The sequence below is a fragment of the Nicotiana tabacum genome, chromosome 16 (genome assembly GCF_000715075.1).
Source record: "Nicotiana tabacum cultivar K326 chromosome 16, ASM71507v2, whole genome shotgun sequence".
In the NCBI taxonomy this organism is placed as follows: domain Eukaryota; kingdom Viridiplantae; phylum Streptophyta; class Magnoliopsida; order Solanales; family Solanaceae; genus Nicotiana; species Nicotiana tabacum.
In genome coordinates this window covers 24,579,264-24,598,246 of record NC_134095.1, presented here as the reverse complement: position 1 = coordinate 24,598,246, position 18,983 = coordinate 24,579,264, and the positions used below count along the sequence as shown (strand labels likewise).

The following is an 18,983-nucleotide window of genomic DNA, read 5'->3' as shown; positions in this document are numbered from 1 at the left end:
TTATGGTACCAATTGCATGCATGTGACCTCTTTTGTGAGAGTGAGTGATTTCCTTGATATATGTGAGTATATGGATTGAATGTGGTGGATTGAACTCAGTTTTTGTTGATGTAATTGTGAGGGCATATGATTCGTGACGGAAAAGCAAGTCTTGACTTCTGTGTAGAGTACTTTGAGGAAGTGTGAATATTGCATGGCACTTGAGAGTCGACTTTGAGGCTAGGATTGTTCACTGCTAGGCGTAATACATGTACATTGTTCTAGGTGTAATGCGTTAAGGGAAATGGTTGAGTGAAGGATTCTCTAGAGAGTATAGTTGATTGCTCGAGGACTAGCAATGAATTAAGTGTGGGGTGTTGATAATAGGCGAAATCTAGGTGATTTAGCTATTGTTTATGCTTCCGCTTGATTATATTCCAATGACATATTATGGTTAATTGATGAAAAATAGGCTCTAATTGTGATATGTATACATTGCAGGATGAGGAGCCTATATGATGCTTTCAAGAGGATATTGGAATGATTTATGAGCAAGAACAACCCCTCGGAGTTGAGTGCGCGCAAGGACGAGATGAAAAAATGGACGAAATCAAGCTCCAGGTGCACGAAGAAACGCGCGAAGTCGCGCAGTAGTTCGTGCGTAAGAAAGGCCGAGGCAGAATCATGCGCGAAGAAACGCGCGAAGTTATGCGCGAGCTTGCGCGTGTCCGGTCCGAAAAAACGTTATTTAGGGGTAAAATTGGAAATCTAGAGGGAAACCCACTTAACCTATATAAATTCAAGCTCGCCCAAGGTTAAAGTAGGAAGGGTTTTCATAGTTTAGTGTAAGAAATAGAGAGGCAAGAGGCAAGGAAGACGTTTTTGAGAGGAAAACACAAGCATAGAGCCGCCGTGGAGGCCGGAATTCATCGGGTTTCATCTTTCTTCCTCCAAACTTAGTAATTTTTATGTTTCTTTGTATGAGTTGTTGTTTTGCTACCATGTCTATGTGGAGCTAAACTTCACGTTCTAGGGTTGTGGTTCTTTCATAACTATTGTTATTCGGATATTGAGTTTGATTTCTTAGTTTATAATATTGGTTTATTTATTCAATCATGCACTTAATTATTTGATTGCTTGATTACCAACTGAATACTATCTACGAATCTTGAATTGAACTCAAAAGTGGGAATTCTAGATTGCATTTAGGATTGAATAGAGCAAGTTCTTGAACCTGGGCATCGGGGAACGTATTCGCGGTTAGGATAGACATATACCTAATTGCCTTGCTTGGTTGATTTACAGGAATTATAAATGTGTTCTTGTTGATTCTAACTCCATAGACAAATAGGCGTTAGGTTAGCTTGAATAGGCGAGTAAGAACTCGACAGATTCTTATGAGCAATATTAACCCTGTCAACCAATAAACTAGATAAATTAGTTAGTCAATTCAATAGAAGAATACAATAGGATTGTTAGAAAGCCCATAACCCTAGATCGTTCTCATTATATTGATATCATAAAAATCTGCTATCTTTTGGCTCAGAGTTCATTAGTTATTTTCTTTTTATTTTAATTAGTTTAGAATCAAATACTTCTAGGTTTAATTCTTGTATAGATAATTAGGATAGTCTAATTTAGTTAATAGTTAATCACAAGTCCTCGTGGGACCGACATCCGACTTTTGGTCACTTTATTACTTGACGACCGCGTATACTTGCGTGTGTGTTTTGGTCGCAACACCTATTAAGTGTACAAACACAAATGTGAAGCCTAAAACAGTTGCTTTACTTGCTTTATGGTGGGGCCGATATATTTGGAAAAAGAAGAAGAGAAAGCTGACTTTGAAAGATGATCTATACCTTCCACTTTTTGCATTATCAACAATAACTAAAGCAACCTCTAATTTTTCAGACAAGAACATGATTGGACAAGGTGGATTTGGATATGTTTACAAGGTAACATGTGAGTTTGTTATATGATATCACAGTAAAAACATCTTTAGCTCTCAATAATCAGTCAGCTACATGTTATGATATGATGTCATAGGGAATCCTGGAGGGAGAACAAGAAATAGCTATAAAGAGGCTCTTAAAATCTTCCTCGCAAGGAGTCAATGAGTTCAAGAATGAAGTTCATTGCATTTCCAAACTTCAGCATCGACATCTTGTGAAGCTTATAGGTTGCTGCGTTGAAGGAGAAGAAAAAATGCTGGTCTACGAATACATGCCCAACAAAAGTCTAGATTTTATCATATTTGGTCTGGTTACTCTCCTTTAACATATGAACCTCAATTAGCACACATAGTAAAGTTGATAGTTTGATCATGTTTTACCTGCACTTTCTAACAATATTATTGTAGTGTTCTAACAAACCTGTTAACAGATGAAAAGAAGAACTCTATACTTAACTGGCCTAAGCGCTTCAACACCATCAATGGAATTGCTAGAGGACTTTTGTTTCTCCATCAAGATTCTCGGCTAAGAATTATCCACAGAGACCTCAAAGTAAGTAATATTTTGCTATATACTGACTTGAACCCAAGATCTGGGATTTTGGTATAGCTAGAAGCATTGTAGGGAATGAGACTGGTGCTAATACACACCATGTGGTTGAGGGACATTAAGAAATGTAACACTACCTCTATACATTTATGTTACTAACGATATAGTCTGTCTAATGCTATCTTCTTTTTAATATGTGTTGAATTATGTCAAATTTCCATCCCACATCGGTGGGTTAAGGAGTTGGTGGGAAACTTTTCCCCTATAAAAGAAGGCTTAATGTTTAGGATTTAGACACACCTCTCATTTGCCTTCTCATCTGTTTAAGGCATTTGTATCTTCTCTCTTTAGTATTATTTCACTTGTATTTTTGGAGTGAAATAAAATATTTGTTGTGTCCGAGGAGTAAGCAAAATTAAGCGAACCTCGTAAATTCTGGTGTTCCTTTTATTATTGCTTTATTGTCTTATTTATTATTTGGTGGCTGTCATAATTTTTGGTATAGTAGTTGTGACTTATTCACACTATATACATTTGGCTTCCGCAACAATTGGTATCAGAGCCAAGGTACTGTCTAAGTATGCTCTGTGGTTGCAGCATAGTCTGATCTTCCACATCAGAAAAGATTTTTCTTGGTAACTGAGTCAAGGTTCTGTCTGAGTATGCTCTGTGGTTGCAGCTTAGTCTGATCTTCCACACCAGAAAGGAAATAATCTTGATTTGTGTCGTCAGCTATTAAATAATATTTGTGTCAAAGATGAGAGACAATAAACAAGAAGAATCTACATCAAGTGTCAACAATACGTCATCATTGGCATCTTCGCTTATGACAAGAATTGTGTCAAATGCGAAATTTGCGGTCGAAATATTTTACGGGTCCGGACATTTTGGGATGTGGCAAGGCGAGGTTCTAGATGTCCTTTTTCAACAAGGGCTAGATCTGGCCATTGAAGAAAAGAAATCAGATGTTATTGGAGAAGAAGATTGGAAGATTCTCAACCGTGTTGCTTGCGGTACCATTCGATCCTACCTTGCTAGAGAGCAGAAATATCCATACACAAAGGAAACTTCTGCAAGTAGATTATGGAAAGCACTGGAGGATAAATTTTTGAAGAAAAACAGTCAAAATAAATTGTACATGAAGAAGAGATTGTTTCACTTCACCTATGTTCCTAGTACCACGATGAATGAACATATCACCAGTTTCAATAAGTTGGTCACAGATTTGCAAAATATGGATACAACTTATGATGATGGTGACTTGGCCTTGATGTTGTTGGCGTCACTTCCTGATGAGTACGAGCACCTTGAAACTACTCTACTCCATGGAAATGACGAAGTTTCTCTCAGAGAAGTTTGTTCGGCTTTGTACAGCTATGAACAAAGAAAGCGAGAAAAACATAAGGGCGGAGAAGAAGAAGCACTATTTGTGAGGGGTCGTCCTCAAAGTCAAACGAGGACAAAGAAGGGAAGATCCAAGTCAAGATCCAGACCCAGCAAAAATGAATGTGCCTTTTGTCGAGAAAAAGGGCACTGGAAGAAAGACTGTCCGAAGTTGAAGAATAAGGCCAAACATAACAATGGAAAGGCCATTATGGATTCAAATGTAGCTGATTGTGATGATTCAGACTTCTCATTAGTTACAACAGAGTCATTAACATCATCAGACATATGGTTGATGGACTCGGCTTGTAGCCATCATATGTGTCCCAACAGGGACTGGTTTGTGGAATTTCAAGAAGGAGAATATGGAGTCATCCACACAGCGGATAACAGCCCTCTTACCTCATATGGCATTGGTTCAATACGATTAAGGAACCATGATGGAATGATCAGAACATTAACAGATGTTCGATATGTACCGGATTTGAAGAAGAATCTCATCTCTGTGGGAGCCCTGGAATCAAAAGGGTTCAAAATCATTGCAGAAAATGGAGTGATGAGAGTATGCTCCGGTGCACTAGTGGTAATGAAGGCTAATCGGAAGAATAATAATATGTACCGCTATCGTGGCAGTACAGTTATTGGGACAGCGACAGTGACATCCAGTAACGACAAAGAGGCAGAAGCAACCAAGCTATGGCACATGCGCTTGGGACATGCTGGAGGAAAATCCTTGAAAACTCTATCAGATCAAGGATTGTTAAAAGGAGTAAAGGCTTGCAACTTGGAGTTTTGTGAGCATTGTGTCAAAGGGAAACAGACAAGGGTTAAATTTGGTACAACGATCCATAATACTAAAGGCATTTTGGATTATGTACACTCTGATGTTTGGGGTCCTTCCAAAACACCTTCATTGGGTGGGAAGCACTATTTTGTAACCTTTGTTGATGATTTTTCCCGAAGAGTATGGGTGTATACAATGAAGAGCAAAGATGAAGTGTTGGGAATTTTTCTCAAATGGAAGACGATGGTGGAGAATCAGACAGGCAGGAGGATCAAGTGTATTCGCACAGACAATAGAGGTGAATACAAAAATGATCATTTCAATAAGGTATGTGGAAATGATGGCATCGTCCGACACTTCACTGTTAGACATACACCACAACAAAATGGAGTGGCAGAACGTATGAACCAGACCTTGCTGGAGAAGGTACGGTGTATGTTGTCCAATGCTGGCTTGGGCAAAGAATTTTGGGCTGAGGCAATTACATATGCATGCCACCTCATTAATCGCTTACCATCTGCTGTTATTAATGGCAAGACACCATTTGAAAAATGGTATGGAAAACCTGCTGTAGATTATAACTCTTTGCACGTGTTTGGCTCAACTGTATATTATCATGTAACGGAGTTAAAATTGGATCCAAGGGCAAAGAAGGCTATTTTTATGGGAATTACTTCTGGAGTCAAAGGATATCGCTTATGGTGTCCTATGACAAAGAAAGTAATATTCAGCAGGGATGTTACCTTTGATGAATCTGCTATGGTAAATAAGGTAACAGAAGACACCAAACAAAATAAAGGTGCTTCTAAGCAGGTGGAGTTTGAGGGAAAATTTATTTTTCCTACACAAGAAGCAGAGGAGGAAACAAATGAAGATTACCCTCTGGAAGGAGAGCCAGTACAGGAGATTCCAACTCAGGAAACTCAACAACAACTTGAATCAATAGCAACCAGCAGGCCAAAAAGAACAATAATGAAACCTGTTCGTCTCATAGAGACGGTTGCTTGTGCAACCTCAATTGTAGCTGATGATATTCCGACCACTTATAAAGATGCTGTCCAAAGTTCAGAAGAAGATAAGTGGAGGATTGCCATGAATGATGAAATACAGTCTCTTTATCAGAATCATACATGGAGATTGGCCAATCTCCCGAAGGGAAAGAAAGCAATTGGGTGCAAATGAGTATTTGCAAAGAAGGAAGGATTTCCTAACCAAGTAGATGTTCGCTACAAAGCAAGATTGGTGGCCAAAGGATATGCTCAAAAGGAGGGAATTGATTACAATGAAGTGTTTTCTCCAGTTGTAAAACATTCTTCCATTAGAATTATGTTGGCTTTGGTAGCACAATTGGATTTGGAACTAGTTCAGATGGATGTAAAAACTGCGTTTTTACATGAAAACTTGGAGGAGAAAATCTACATGACTCAGCCAGAAGGATTCAAAGTTGTTGGAAAAGAAAATATGGTATGCAAACTTGAAAAATCGTTGTACGGATTGAAACAATCTTCTAGACAATGGTACAAGCGATTTGACGAGTTTATATTGCGGCAAGGGTACAAGAGAAGCAAATACGATCATTGTGTGTATTTGCGCAAGCTTAAAGATGGTTCCTTTGTATATCTTCTCCTATATGTTGATGATATGTTGATAGCTTCCAAGAATTTGGAAGAAATTGATAAGTTGAAGATTCAACTGAAGAAGGAGTTCGAGATGAAGGATTTGGGTGAGGCAAAGAAAATTCTTGGCATGGAGATAATTAGAGATAGACGTTCAAAGAAACTCTGTTTATCTCAAAAGGAATATTTGAAAAGAGTACTTCAGCGTTTTGGCATAGATGACAAGACTAAGCCAGTTAGTACTCCACTTGCTTCCCATTTTAAGCTAAGTACTACTATGTCGCCAATGGATGAAGTTGAACGAAAGTATATGTCAAAGGTACCATACGCAAATGCTGTTGGTAGCTTGATGTATGCAATGGTTTGCACAAGGCCTGACATTTCACAAGCTGTTGGAGTTATTAGCAGATATATGCACAATCCAGGGAAGGAGCATTGGCAAGCTGTGAAGTGGATTCTACGGTATATTCATAATACTGTAGATGTCGGGTTAGTTTTTGAGCAGGAAGACAATCAGTCTGTAGTTGGATATTGTGACTCAGATTTTGCGGGTGATCTGGACAAACGAAGATCAACTACTGGTTATGTGTTTACTTTTGCAAAGGCACCAGTTAGTTGGAAGTCTACTTTGCAGTCAACAGTTTCTTTGTCTACAACAGAGGCAGAGTACATGGCTATTACAGAGGCTGTGAAGGAGGCAATTTGGCTTCAAGGATTGCTAAAGGAGCTTGGTGTTGAACAAAAAGGTATCACAATTTTTTGTGATAGTCAAAGTGCTATTCAATTAGCGAAGAACCAAGTTTATCATGCAAGGACGAAGCACATTGATGTTCGGTATCATTTTGTACGAGAAATCATAGAAGAAGGTGGAGTCACGGTGAAGAAAATTCATACTACGGAGAATCCTGCTGATATGCTGACAAAGGTGGTGACTGCGGTCAAGTTTCAACATTGTTTGGATTTGATCAACATTGTTGAACACTGAAGATTGAAGATGAAGACACAACCAAAATTTGTTACCGAGAGAAAATTGAAGATGTGGAATTTTGCCAAGGTGGAGATTTGTTGAATTATGTCAAATTTCCATCCCACATCGGTGGGTTAAGGAGTTGGTGGGAAACTTTTCCCCTATAAAAGAAGGCTTAATGTTTAGGATTTAGACACACCTCTCATTTGTCTTCTCATCTGTTTAAGGCATTTGTATCTTCTCTCTTTAGTATTATTTCACTTGTATTTTTGGAGTGAAATAAAATATTGGTTGTGTCCGAGGAGTAAGCAAAATTAGCCGAACCTCGTAAATTCTGGTGTTCCCTTTATTGTTGCTTTATTGTCTTATTTATTATTTGGTGGCTGTCATAATTTTTGGTATAGTAGTTGTGACTTATTCACACTATATACATTTGGCTTCCGCAACAATATGTGATGCAGTGGCTACATGTCCCCAGAGTATGTATGTCGTCCATGGTGTTTTCTCAATAAATCAGATGTTTTTAGCTTTGGCGTGTTAGCGCTAGAGATAATCAGTGGTCGTAGAAACAGAGCATTTTCCTATGAAAGTTCCGGTATTATAGTAGCAGTTACTTTGTCATTTTGTTTCTTATTTTCCGGCTGGGAAATTATATGGCAGTAGCCAAAAATCTAGAACAACCAAAATCCTCTGATAGATTAACCTGTAAGCGTTTCAACTATACATGTGAGAACATACTCTAACAAAAGGTTTCACCATTCATGGAACTATCATCTGTACAAAAACTCAATAACGTTCATCTTCCCATCTCTATGTGAGACAAGCGGAGAGAGATCCAGAAAGGAGAGAATAAAAAGTACAATCTAAATAACTTCTCAAAATCTTGCAAGCCCTAGGAGTTTTTAAGATTCATCTCCTGAGTATACTAAATGTCCCTATTCGAGATATCATCATGCCCTTCCTCCAAAAATATAGTTACAACAATCTCGATTAGCAATGTTGCTGCATGTATGCCCAGAAATTCCTCTGCTTGATTATGATTCTCCAATTTTCAACGTATGTTGAACCCATTAAGAAGGGTGATGGACAGGGATTTTTCCTATAACCAACACAAGAACATTTTTTGAAAGACATTCAAATTTTTAAAAATTGTTGCATAATAGTCATTTAGCAATTTGAACCTGGATTAATTTCTAGGTCTTCAAGCCTGCAGTTGTTATGACTTGGGGGAACAGGATCACCGAGCATGAGGGAACTGGATTTGAACTGAGTATAAGCTGATGTGAGTTTTTGGTGGATCTCTTTCATCTTCCCATTTTGCTCATCTTGCCGATCCATTTCAATGAGGATCTGCGGAAATGAACACCTGGGATAAGAGGCATATAACAGAAAATATTTGTAAATCGAACATAGCAATTAAATATACCTGAGCAGGAATGTGCTTGAATAATGGTTGAAACCTCTGTCTGCAATACTCATTGAAAAGGAGTGTCAAGATTATCAGCGGAATTACGAAGCTTGATGCCACTGTAGACTTTTTTAGTCCAAAGACTGCCATGGCTATAATTTGCATCAGCACCATTGAGAAAATTGTTGTGTTGTGGACAATAGGCCAATAGGTTCCCCCAGTTTGATATTTTGTTACATATACATTGAGGATCTGAAAATTTTGGTAAAATTGGTGTCACTAACACAGGCTACAAGTGTGGATGCCAAGGAAAGCTTATTGAAGTGTACATAAGCACATAGATGTTCAGGTTATCATACTAAAAATAGCACAATAAGTTAATAAAAAACCAAGCCTCCTCCTTGGATGACTTTCCTTTCTTTTTTTAACCATTCAAGATAACATTCACTTTCTTTAGTAGAAGAGTCCTTTTAGACATCATTTACACTTCAGGTCATATAAACTTATTTCCTTTTTGCAATCCTGAAAAATCAAATGTAACTTGTGCTCTTTGTGCTTCCCTCACTTTAATATTCCACTAGGGAATAAGAAGTGTAATGGTTCTGAGATCCATCATGCACCAATTTTTGAGTTGGTCGAACCTTCAAAAGGTGTAGCCAAATGCTTACCTCTTTATGTTTACTCATTCCAACAAGTGCAAATCTGGTATAAGCAAGCCATTTTACACATTTTTTCATGAATCTACATTTCCTAACAGTCAAAGCAACAGATCCTTGGTTATGACTATCACATTAACAACCAAGTAGGATCCTTTCGTCACTTTAAACACCACAAATTTGTTGTCACGGAATTCCAAGAACATTGGCGATGAACTAGATCTAATACTCCAAGATAATCAATGAAGCTTCTTTCTAGTACATTATCTGTTCATGATATTTTTTGCATGTTTATTTCAAGCAGATCTAATATAAGGTTGAATAACCATCTCGAAATACTGAAAGGCCAAAGCAAAACAACCGGGGTACTAAATGCCCAGAGGTAATGCCACTTTGGAACCAAATTTGATTGTGTGGATATAACTTGGTAATCATATTTTTAATGTCTCATGTTTTTTTTTTTTTTTTGAATTTTCTATCCAACTGCACATAATTGTCTGGTGCAACCATAAAAACTTTAGACAAATCTATTCAATCCAGCTACAACAGCACAATTCAAATGCTGCTAGCATCTCCAAAAGGTATCACTTTTCATCAATTTCACGCAAATGAAATATGAGAGAGGTGAACAATTTAGAAGAGAGAAGCAAGACTTTCAAAATATAAAAGCAAGAACATGTATCTTGAGTAACCTGCCCCTACATAATCCAGACACAGCTTGATTTCTTTTTTTTAAGATCCTACCTATACGTTTCATCTGTTAAAATAAAAGCAAATTGGACAAATAAAAGGAGATTTAGATTAAATGGGATAATTCAGAAGGGAGTGCTTACCTGATTACGGTATACAAGGTAGGCAAGGGAAAGATAAACCAGCAAGAATGGCAGTATCAAAGGAGACAATGTGGAATACACAAAGCCAAAAAGCCCAAATAGAAGGATCCTTGGAACTTCTGTATGGTATGGAAAAGTCAATGTGCCGTATGTAGAGACATCCTTGTTTCTGAGAACAAATCTATAGAATAAGTTGCAGAGTAGACCAAATGGTTGCATGAGTTCACATGATAGACTTGCCCAGCCTGATGTCAAAACATAAGTCATAAAAAAGGTGGCCTGCAAAAAAATATATTAATCATCACAATTGGTGAATTCTTCAAGTCACAAGGTGAAGGTTAGGAGATCAAAAATAGACCACTTCATTGTGAAGGGAAAGTACTCAATAAGGAAATGTAAACAAAAGGGAAAAAGAGAAATTAGGTATAGTTTTTCCAGGGTCTCCCATTTCCTAATTGGACAGCTTAGAGGCAGTGATGACACATTATGCTCTGCAGTTTTTGTTTTAATTCCTCTAACATTCTCTTCACAAGTTGGACTAATAGCAGTTTCTGCCCTTTATCATATCTAATTTTAGATATAGGAAATAGGACATGTATTTTCCACAAAGGACTAGTACCTTCTCACCCCATTAATCTTGAATGAAGTGTGGTCCAACTGAGAAGCGACTTTCTCCTACCACGACATTAATAAATAATAACTACACTAAAGAAGACTAGCTCTAGCGTCCGTCAACCAATAAAATGGCTAAACTTAAACCTAGTATTAGCGTTATTGCTTTCTCTAAGGAAGCATTATAGAAACATGATGAATTCCTAAAATCAAATATTTGTCGATTTAATATTTGAGGATTGAGATAACAAGGTGCGGCGAAGGGAAAGCAGGTAAACACACATATACACATAAAGGAGGCAGGTTACCGTTGATGGTACTGCCATTGCAAGTAGGTTTTTTACATCCTTAAAAAACTTAGAGAACCTCTCGATCACAGACCCCGAGAGGATGTTACCAAAGAAAACATTCCAGATGAAGAAACACAAAACTTTTATGCAAGCACTCCTCTTCCTGTCACTACGAGAGATAGAGCCTTCCATTGTAGAAAATAACAACATTATTGGAGGAACCATGTACATAAATATTATTAACACGACACTTGGTAGATATCCCGTAGCCAGCTGACTCATTGCTTTCCTGCAAGAAAGAAAAGGAAAAGGAAAAGGATAGCCATGTTGCCCATGGATGTAGCTCAGACTTAACAAACCTGTAGGAATAAATTTGATCTCTAGTCTCAAGGTTAATACAGAGAATGAAAAGACACATCAAAGTTAGTAGCTAAACAAAAACAGTGCAAAGACTGAGGAAGGTGGTAAATCATTTTGGAAAAAAAAGGTCAACCTTGAGTCAAGAAACGGAATTTATTTCTCATATGTGTTTTTGTGTATGTGTGTGTATGAATGGTCAATACCTGTACTCTGTGAAAAAATAGATTTGCTATGGTAAAATCTTTAAACATAGAAAATTAGGGCTATATTTTACCAAAATGGGCAGTGACAGGACTACCTCTGTAAAATTCCTCTAAGAAATGGAAATGTCTTCTGAAGCTTGTCGAGGTGAACAAGACCTTGTGTTAATGAAACAGGCACAATGAAAAATGCCACCAAAGCCATCGAGGCCACAAGAATAGCTATTTTGCGGATCCAAAGGAGTCTATACGGGACACAAATGTTTGACCAATACATATCGTCTGGTTCTGGAGAAAGATCTGTGACCCATGACATGGGATTTCGAGATTGAAGACCCTGAGAAGCAACCAAAGCAGCATAGCGATTCCTGAAAAAAACTAAAGCAGCTGCAGACTCCTGCAGGAATAATTTGCATATTCATTTCACCTCTTATTTTGGCTAGGGTACCGAAACATGCAGCTAATTCAAAATTTTCAAGACAAAACAGTCGAGCACAAAGAAGCAATCTCTAGTATATGACACTCTAATCTCTTTACTAGTTAAATTCAGGATAAGTAACTTAGTACTGTTTTTCCCTTTGAAGATTAAGCAAACCGAGAACTGTGCAGTGAAGTAACCTTTACCAAGCTGCATGAGAACTAAGAAGTTGATAGTGCTGCACATCTGAAGCCTCAAATGAACCCAGATATATAATCCGAAGAAGGTAAAGTTCCTCCTATGGCGTATTGAAGCTTCTTCTCTAAAGATGCTATGACTTTTTCTAGCAATCAGTGTTAGTCATGACAATCATCTTATTTGCAAGAATAAAGGAATCAATTAAGTACCTTTTTCCTCAAATCTGAACCGTCAAAATCACTTCTTCCTTTGTCAGTTTCCGCCTCCATGGGAAGCATACTAAATGATGCTGTTGTTCCACAAAGGCCACATCTCATGGAACTTGATCCACAATGTAGTTCCCTAGGTGTCAGTTTCAGCATCTTGCACATCTTCCCTGCATCAGTCTGCAGTCAAGCAACATGTGGCACATTAACAACCAGAAGAAATAAATAAAGAGCACGAATAATGTCAAACCACTAGTGCAAGCAGAAGTCTTCATCAAGATCAAGATAATTTACTTTATTTAGTTCACATAAATATGATTACTCGAGTAGTAGTTCTTTTAAACTAGGGCCATGGAAACTCATAGGAGTTGGCATTACACTAAATAACCTAGACCCTGTCAATAATCGCAGAGAGTGCATTATTCAAGAAGAAAAATTAGATACTATTCCTGAGGCTTCGAGCACCTTATGTCTACCATGAAGATAACTATCTCTACATTTCTAAGGAGAATTACTAGTTTTCATTGTGGAAGATAAATTGCCAGCATCAAAAACTAACTCTTTTTGCAGTTAAGTTTTTCAGTATCATGAACTGCAGTTTCAAAACCATTTTGAGCTTATACATATCAAGGATGCTACAAGAAAAGAAAAATTTAAACATCTTCATCCTTATTTACAAACATCTACAGAAAAGTAATACATAGCACCTGGTACAAACTCGAAGCCATTTTCTCACCACTATGGCCTTACAAAGTGAAAATTTTCAACTCATATTAATATTTAGTTGGAACCAGAAGAGGATAATAGATGTGGTACAGAAGAGAAACTTCAAAGCCACATCAAGATTTCCATAGATGCAAGGGATAAATTTCCATAGTGAGTCTACCAAAAAGGAGTGAATACCCACCACCAGTTTCTGAACAGAGCCAGATCGATAAACGATTTGATGAGATAAATAACTTGATGCATAGAAATTTGTGAAGAATCTTGTCACTGTTCCACTGTATGATTCTTGTCGTGACCATGGGATGGCACGAACAAGAACTGTGAAGTAACTTGGGTTGGAAACAGATGAAGTAAAGTAAGCCAGCCTCATCCTTGAAATACTTTTGTACTCCTAAAAGCAAGTGAAGACCTTTTATGAAAAAAGAACCGACATACATATATACATGCTATCGCATAGTACTAAGGATCAAGTATGAAATACATACATTTTTAAAGAAAAGCAGAAAATGAAAATTAACTGCGATTTCTTACAAGGTAAAGAAGAAAACAAGCACAGCACGATATGAGGTACAGCGCAAAGCAGTGAGCCCAAAGCCTGAAGAAGATGAAAGGCAATGTAGGTAAATCTGAACCGGGATTAAAATGGGCCAACAGATTAGAAAACTACGTTTTTCTATAAGATAAAATTAAAGAATCAGGAAACTACCTTCTACATATGCTTCCCTGGTCAACTTACAACACACAATCTATTTAGTAATACTTTCTCTATTCTCAGTAAGATTAACTTCAGGATTACTTAAATAAGTTTCAAAAATGAAAAGAAGACAGAACAAGACATTTGCAGACACTTCAATAAATAACAAGCTTATAGTTCTCATTGTATTTCCAAAATGTGAGTAAAAGAGCCTTTTGCGACATTTATCTAAAGTATGTCCATTGATAAGAGAATAGATTAGTCAACTGCATTTAAATCATTATCAGCACTTTTGTACACGTTTCATACCATCTTGACCCTTCCTCAACATTCACAATGGTGAATACCTCCAATGTCTCAGCTGGAATTTGGTGACGTTGCATCTCTTTTCCAAAATAATTAAGTGGGAGCACAAGGAAATTGCATACGATAGCTGCAATGGAGAATATTCGGAAACTGTCCACAATAAGCAGCAGGAGAGTAAGTCTACTGCAATGGAGCAATGGTTCATAGATATAACAAAGTGCAATAGAAAGGTGGTTCTTCAAGATGAACTTAAACACTGTTGGCGGTGATACAAAAGCCAAGGTAAAAATAATTATCAAGAGAATGAGGTTGAACAACAAAATACTAAGCAGAGATATAAATGTTTAACCGTACTTTCTTTTACAAGTAACATTTATCATGACTTCTACAGGCAATGAGCCAAAAAGTGCAATGTGCTATTCGATATATTCACAAAAAGTATAACTAAGCTTCTTTGGTCACTACATTCTCATAATAGCACACAAATGCATGACTCACTTTGCAGAAGCTACACAGGTCCACTATCACCAGGAAAGACAATCAAAATCACTTAAATATCACATATATATTTGGCCATCCTTACAGTTGTTTAAGCCATCACTAATGACCAGAACACAGATTCCCTTTTGTTTTTGTTAATTTTTCCTTTACGATGCTCCCCAATGAAATCCAATCATCCACCCTTCTAAAGGGATAATGACAGGGCAATTAGAGTAAGCCCTGACTGCTATTTTTGCAATAGGTAAGCAACTTCCCACTAGACAATACAGAAAAATGAATTATGCATATATACTAATCGTCCATGAAAAAATATGCAAGTTCCTTTACTAGAAATTATATGCTTGGTGAAATTTTCCCTACATGATGAAAATGGGAGAAAATTGGGTAAAAGCTATTTTAGACTAATTCATTAAAATTAGTATCAGAAGTTAAATTGACTTTTCTTGAACATTAGAAAATCTAACAACTAAAAAAGTGCTGAAAATTCCAATTTCACCTGAAAACAATCATCCGCACAAATACTACTGCATCCAATCCCCCAGTAGCACTTATTTCTTCATCAGATGTCTCCCATGCCTTGAGGATCCAACTTGGAGAAGGTACAAATCGATCAAAGCGAAAGGCATCCTGTTGTCTTGCTCGTACTTGAGCAATCTTCGCGCCAAAGTAAACATTTACAAAGCTCGGTTGTTTCCTTAAAACCGAATACAAGGAGAACAACACTACACACACTGCAGTATTGACGCCAGCAGAAGTCAACAGAGCAGCTAGCTTCATCTCCGCCCCCAAATATTTTCACAACCTCACTAATTAAGACATGTCATCACTGCTTCCTTCCTTTAAAGATTGGAAAGATCTGGAAACCACAGCAAGTTTGGTGTATTAAGGTCAAGAAACTGCAAAAGTGAAAATCATAGTGAAGGATTCATTTGATACAGTGAATAACTAAAGCAGTTTTCAGTCAAGTAATTATCTGGTGATAACCAGCTAATAAATTGTACAATACACCCAAAAAAAGAAGAATACGAAAAAGATAAAAAATGTAACATTGATACTAAAACTAGCAAAGTAAGAAGTTACGTAGGAAAAGCTTTAGCCTTGCAAACATGCTCATTTGAAATATCCCCTGACACTACGCGTTCTACCTAGCATACAGAAGTCTACTTAAGTTCATTTAATCCAGTGGCTGCACGAGCCTATGTAACATGCACAGCCCGCTGAATAAATCCAATTATAACCAAAATTAAGTTAAAAATAAAAGCTTTACGGTTAAGGTAACTCCTAATTCCATCTTCTTCACAATAATCAGTTTGTGCAAAAAACACTTTTGCATATCAGTTTCCAAGGAGATCAATTCAGAGGCAATAAAGTATTTTGAAACAGCAAAACACCATAATTCATCACATTGAGTCCGTTACTACTAAAAACAATGGTAAAAAAAAACGTACATCAAAACGTTGCCGAAGCAGATTCTAACAAAAATCCGATTAAAAATCAGAAAAACATGAAAGGTTACCAGAAAATCTAATAATCACCTGAAAATTGCAAAACGTTATTTCTTATTTCAGAATGACGAATCTGAACGCAAAAAAAAAAGTATGAAAAAGCGATGAATGCTTGAAGCAACAAAATAGTGATTGCTTGAAACAGAAAGAAACCCTAGAAAGTTCATTGTTCCGTTTTTTGAAGTTGCATTAGGACTTGGGAGAGGAGAGAAGAAGGATCGAATGGGCTCTAATTTTTCGGAAGAAGGAAACAGTGCCAGATAAGAAAGGCGCGTCGATTGCGAAGCGAGTGCGTGAATTATAGAAGTGAGATTTTGTGGGGCCCAATAGAGTTGCCTCGTGGATTTAAGAATGAGGAGAGTTTAAACAGAATGGAACCGTTCCTAACTGTCAATATCCCGGTTTTATTGAAATTTTTCATGCAAATTGACCCGCCGCACTACCCTGTTGTACCTAATGCATTTGCCATTTTTCGGGCATTTTCTTCATTTGTATCATTCGAGTGAATAGAGTTATATTATTTTTGTAAATTTTCTCTTAAGTTCTTGGTCCTTTAAACTTCTGACCCTCTTCTCACAAGCATTGACAATTTTTCAAAATAGCATTATTTTCCATTACATAGCTTGAAAGTCAGAATTTTATTAATTATGCGCCTTAAACATTGTATCAAATTAGGGATTTTTACGCAATTAGCCGGTTGGATTGACTATTAACGTTTGCTAGTCAATATACGTAAATTATTTATTGATTGTACTTGGTAATATAGATATTATATATAACTTATGTACATAAATTATATATTTGGTGGCTATTTTTTTATTTAAACGGTTAGGTGTGTTCCAAAATATAATAGGTAAAATTTACTTATTAATTTTGGAATCTTTATCTTTTCTGAGACACTGAAGATGATTCCTCCCCCCTAATGACACTTTTCACGATACGTTGTCCAAACTCACCAAAAATGAAACCTATTGATTATGCTGACCTGACCAATCATTATTGCCTACCAATTCTATAATTACCTAAAAATAATACGTTGTGCAAGAAATGTAGTTAGAATTCCTTTATGATAACATATTGCCTTTTTATCTTACATCAAAAGGTTGCTCAACTTGTGGATGACTACTGCAGATAATAAATTTACGTCGAGAAAATAAAATCAAGATCGAAAATGTTGAAACAATCATAGTATTTTATTTTAAATAATATGAGTGTATAATCTCTATAAATCATCTTATTCTTCTTTTCAGCAGTAAATAAATTCAAGGGCCTTCGAACTTGATCTTGAATCTATATTGTTGCCACGAACGATGATCTTTAATTCAACTAGCACGAACTTTGATTTGAACATGTACTCCTTGAACCTTGATTTGTTCTTTGTTCTTGAGCTTGAACTTGATTTCTTGAACAAGAACTTGATTGCTTGAAGCTTGAAACTTGTAGAGAAATTTACGGCATTTGATCTACGAGCTCTTTCTTGCTTATTTTTATAACTTCTGGTGTCTTTTTTTGGGTTACGAAAACCCCTATTTATAATTGTGGGAGGGAAGAGTTATGATAAGAATAAACTCTTTCTTTCCGACCAATCAAATTGAAGTGTGACAAGGCCGCATTTGATTGGCCCAAACACGTCATTGGCACACGTGGCACGGTTTCATTGGCCTTTTAATTTGACTTTACATGCCTTGTCATTTTGACACGTGACATGATCCTATTGGCTTTTCCGTTTGACTTGGCGCGCAACGTCATTTGACACGTGACATCAAACTAGGCTTCTAGGAATATGATATCTTGGGCTTAATAAAGTGGGCTCATCACTTTAGCCCAATTAAATGGGCTAGCAAATGGACTAAGACTTATTTGTTTAATCCATATATGTTGGACTTATATAACTAATCCAATTATATTAGCCCAATAAATTTATTTTAACTAACTAGTTTTAAGGTACGCACTTTGCGCGTGTACCTATATCACATATATAATTTAAAAATTATATATATTAATAAATAATGTATTTGAGTTATTGAAAAAATATAAAAGAAAAAATGCAAGTTTCTAAATATAATGAGTTTTAATCAGAAATTCTACTCCACATAAGTCTTTATATGTCTTATTATGATTTATGAGATATGGAATATATATCTTATGAAAATTATTATTATCATTATTACCAAATACTATAAACAAATAAAAAAATATTTTACAATAATTATTCAAAGATAATAAAACAAATTGAAGAATTTGAATTTTTCGGTCTTTTAGAAATTTGTGAGTGAAGAGATAGAACTATAGTTCTTAGAAAAATATTGATAAATAACAATATAATTCTTAAATAGCTAATATTGAACTGCAAAAAATAATGTAATACGATATGAAAAATATAGGGAGCTATCATTTACTGAAATGAGTATAAAAACAAAGAAAAATGATAATGACAATTTTGCTTAATATTTTTTGTCTTATGTTGTATCCTTATTGCTTCAACTTAGCATTTTAGCAATTTAACTTTTAATTCTATATTATGGTAAATTTTGCTCTATTTCTTATTCCTTTCACGACAAATGCTTTTATTGTGAAAACAATTTTTGTACCTTAAGAGTTTTATCAACTTGGCAAATAAGTTTACTTATATAATAATTTTGAAACAAAATTGAATTGACTTTTTTGCTGCTTTATTAATTCAAAGACTTAATTATTTGTTGAGATTTCATGCTTTTATGATAGTATAGAAGATACAAATTATTTTCAAACTTTTGTCATACTCGAGCATGATATTATTTTCTTTATCGTTTATGTAATATTAAAAAGTACATTTAATAATTAGAGTAAATATTTAA

At 36.1% G+C, this 18,983-nt stretch overlaps 1 protein-coding gene across 3 annotated transcripts; it reads right to left on the bottom strand.

Moving 5' to 3' along the window:
* Positions 1-7,968: 7,968 nt before the first annotated feature.
* Positions 7,969-16,426, bottom strand: LOC107809351 (hyperosmolality-gated Ca2+ permeable channel 2.1-like). 3 transcript variants are annotated; one of them, XM_075232653.1, is made up of 12 exons: positions 16,177-16,426; positions 15,138-15,537; positions 14,144-14,290; positions 13,672-13,735; positions 13,322-13,531; positions 12,418-12,594; positions 11,691-11,989; positions 11,051-11,321; positions 10,131-10,409; positions 8,660-8,893; positions 8,415-8,583; positions 7,969-8,332 (listed from the first exon to the last, which is right to left on the bottom strand). In XM_075232653.1, exons 2-12 carry the CDS (start codon positions 15,416-15,418, stop codon positions 8,304-8,306), a joined length of 2,160 nt encoding a protein of 719 aa, XP_075088754.1. In that variant the 5' UTR covers positions 15,419-15,537; positions 16,177-16,426; the 3' UTR covers positions 7,969-8,303. The 3 variants fall into 3 exon arrangements, with proteins under 3 accessions (XP_075088754.1, XP_075088755.1, XP_075088756.1); XM_075232654.1 differs by having other exon boundaries at positions 15,138-15,497; XM_075232655.1 differs by lacking the exon at positions 13,322-13,531.
* Positions 16,427-18,983: the final 2,557 nt, after the last annotated feature.